General features: G+C 37.6%; 1 protein-coding gene across 1 annotated transcript; it reads left to right on the forward strand.

Moving 5' to 3' along the window:
• The first annotated feature begins 6 nt into the window (after positions 1-6).
• LOC140969937 (cyclin-D3-2-like) lies at positions 7-1594 on the forward strand. Its single transcript, XM_073431460.1, has 4 exons — positions 7-320; positions 422-623; positions 723-853; positions 1144-1594. Exons 1-4 carry the CDS (start codon positions 162-164, stop codon positions 1429-1431), a joined length of 780 nt encoding a protein of 259 aa, XP_073287561.1. The 5' UTR covers positions 7-161; the 3' UTR covers positions 1432-1594.
• The last annotated feature ends 50 nt before the right edge of the window (positions 1595-1644 follow it).

The raw sequence follows: 1644 nt of genomic DNA on the forward strand, positions 1-1644 counted from the left end.
TGTTTTGGGATGATGAGGAGCTCCAATCCCTTTTCTGTAAAGAGAGAGAAACTTGTATTAAATCTAATACCATTATTGAAGCTGGATTTTTGCTTTCTCTGGCTAGAAAAGAGGCAGTAGAATGGGTTCTGAGAACCAATTCCTTTTTTGGGTTTTCAGCCATGACTGCTATCCTTGCAGTCAATTATCTGGACAGGTTTCTTTCTAGCCTGAGTTTGCAGAAAGATGAGCCATGGATGATTCAGCTTGCAGCTGTTACTTGCCTATCTTTGGCTGCTAAAGTTGAAGAAACTCGTGTTCCTCTTCTCGTAGACCTTCAAGTACGTAGCAAGCATTGCATTACATTTTTGAGGTCCCATTTTATAAGCTTGTTTCGTTTCTGAAATCGAGAACATGTGCTTTGTTTTTCTTGGGGAAATAGGTGGAGTGTACCAAGTATGTGTTCGAGGCAAAAACCATTCAAAGAATGGAGATTTTAGTGCTTTCATCACTCAAATGGAGGATGAATCCCGTGACCCCACTTTCATTTCTTGATCACATTGTGAGGAGGCTTGGATTGAAGAGATACATCCACTGGGAATTCCTCAGGCTCTGTGAAAATCTACTTCTCACTATCATCTCCGGTATGAATTACAATGATTCGTTGAAATTCGATAAAGGTCGGATTTTTGTGACCAAATTTTGGTTCTGATTCCATGTCTTTTGGTCTTGTTTAATGTAAGATTCAAGATTCCTACGTTATCTGCCGTCTGTTTTGGCTACTGCCACCATGCTTCATGTTATTCATCAAGTTGCGCAATGCAATGCCATTGGCTACGAAAACGAGCTCCTTGAAGTTCTCAAAATCAACAAGGTTTGTATTTACAATATGGTCCTCAAGAACAGTCATGGTGACAACTCTTTCAGTTTCATAGCAATTTGATAGAATGTTTACGGCTGTTTTATTGCATTAAAAGCTCAAATGTTTTATGAAAAAAACAACATATTATTTCAAATAGCAAATATGCCTCATACTCTATCCATTCCCACCTGTTTTTTTTATGTATATTCTTAATATCCCTCAATGAACACACTGTATGGTGTCATAAATTTTTGTTGCATAACCAGTAATATATAAAACCCTTTTTTCTCTCATTTCATCAGGAAGAAGTGGATGAATGTTTTGAGCTCATTCAAGAAACACTTTGCAGCGGTTGTTTAAATGGCAAAAACATGACTCAAAAGCGCAAGTTTTGCCAGATCTCAACCAGCCCAGGTGGTGCAATGGATTCATTTTCCATTCCAAGTAGCCCAAGTGACAATTCATTGTTAGCCGCAGCATCATGCATTTCCTCTGCAACAAATCATCCCATTTTCAAGAAAAGCAGAGTTCAAGAAAGGCAGATGAAATTGAACAGAGTTTTTGTGGATGCTGTTGGAAGCCCTCATTAAATCTCTAATCCGTGTTTCCAAGAATGTCCATATATATATAACGTGTTCTAGCATTATCTTTTCTGGATGCCTAAGTAAATTCAAACTGCCTTTTTCTTTCCAAAAATCTCTGCCAAAATTAAAGTAAAGATCAAAGGGAGTTGGTAATCGAATTAAAGAGAGAGAGAGAAAAAAAAAAAAAAAGAAAGAAAACCCCAGAATGTGAAGCAAAGC

Source organism: Primulina huaijiensis, unplaced genomic scaffold (assembly GCF_012295235.1).
Source record: "Primulina huaijiensis isolate GDHJ02 unplaced genomic scaffold, ASM1229523v2 scaffold43105, whole genome shotgun sequence".
NCBI lineage: Eukaryota > Viridiplantae > Streptophyta > Magnoliopsida > Lamiales > Gesneriaceae > Primulina > Primulina huaijiensis.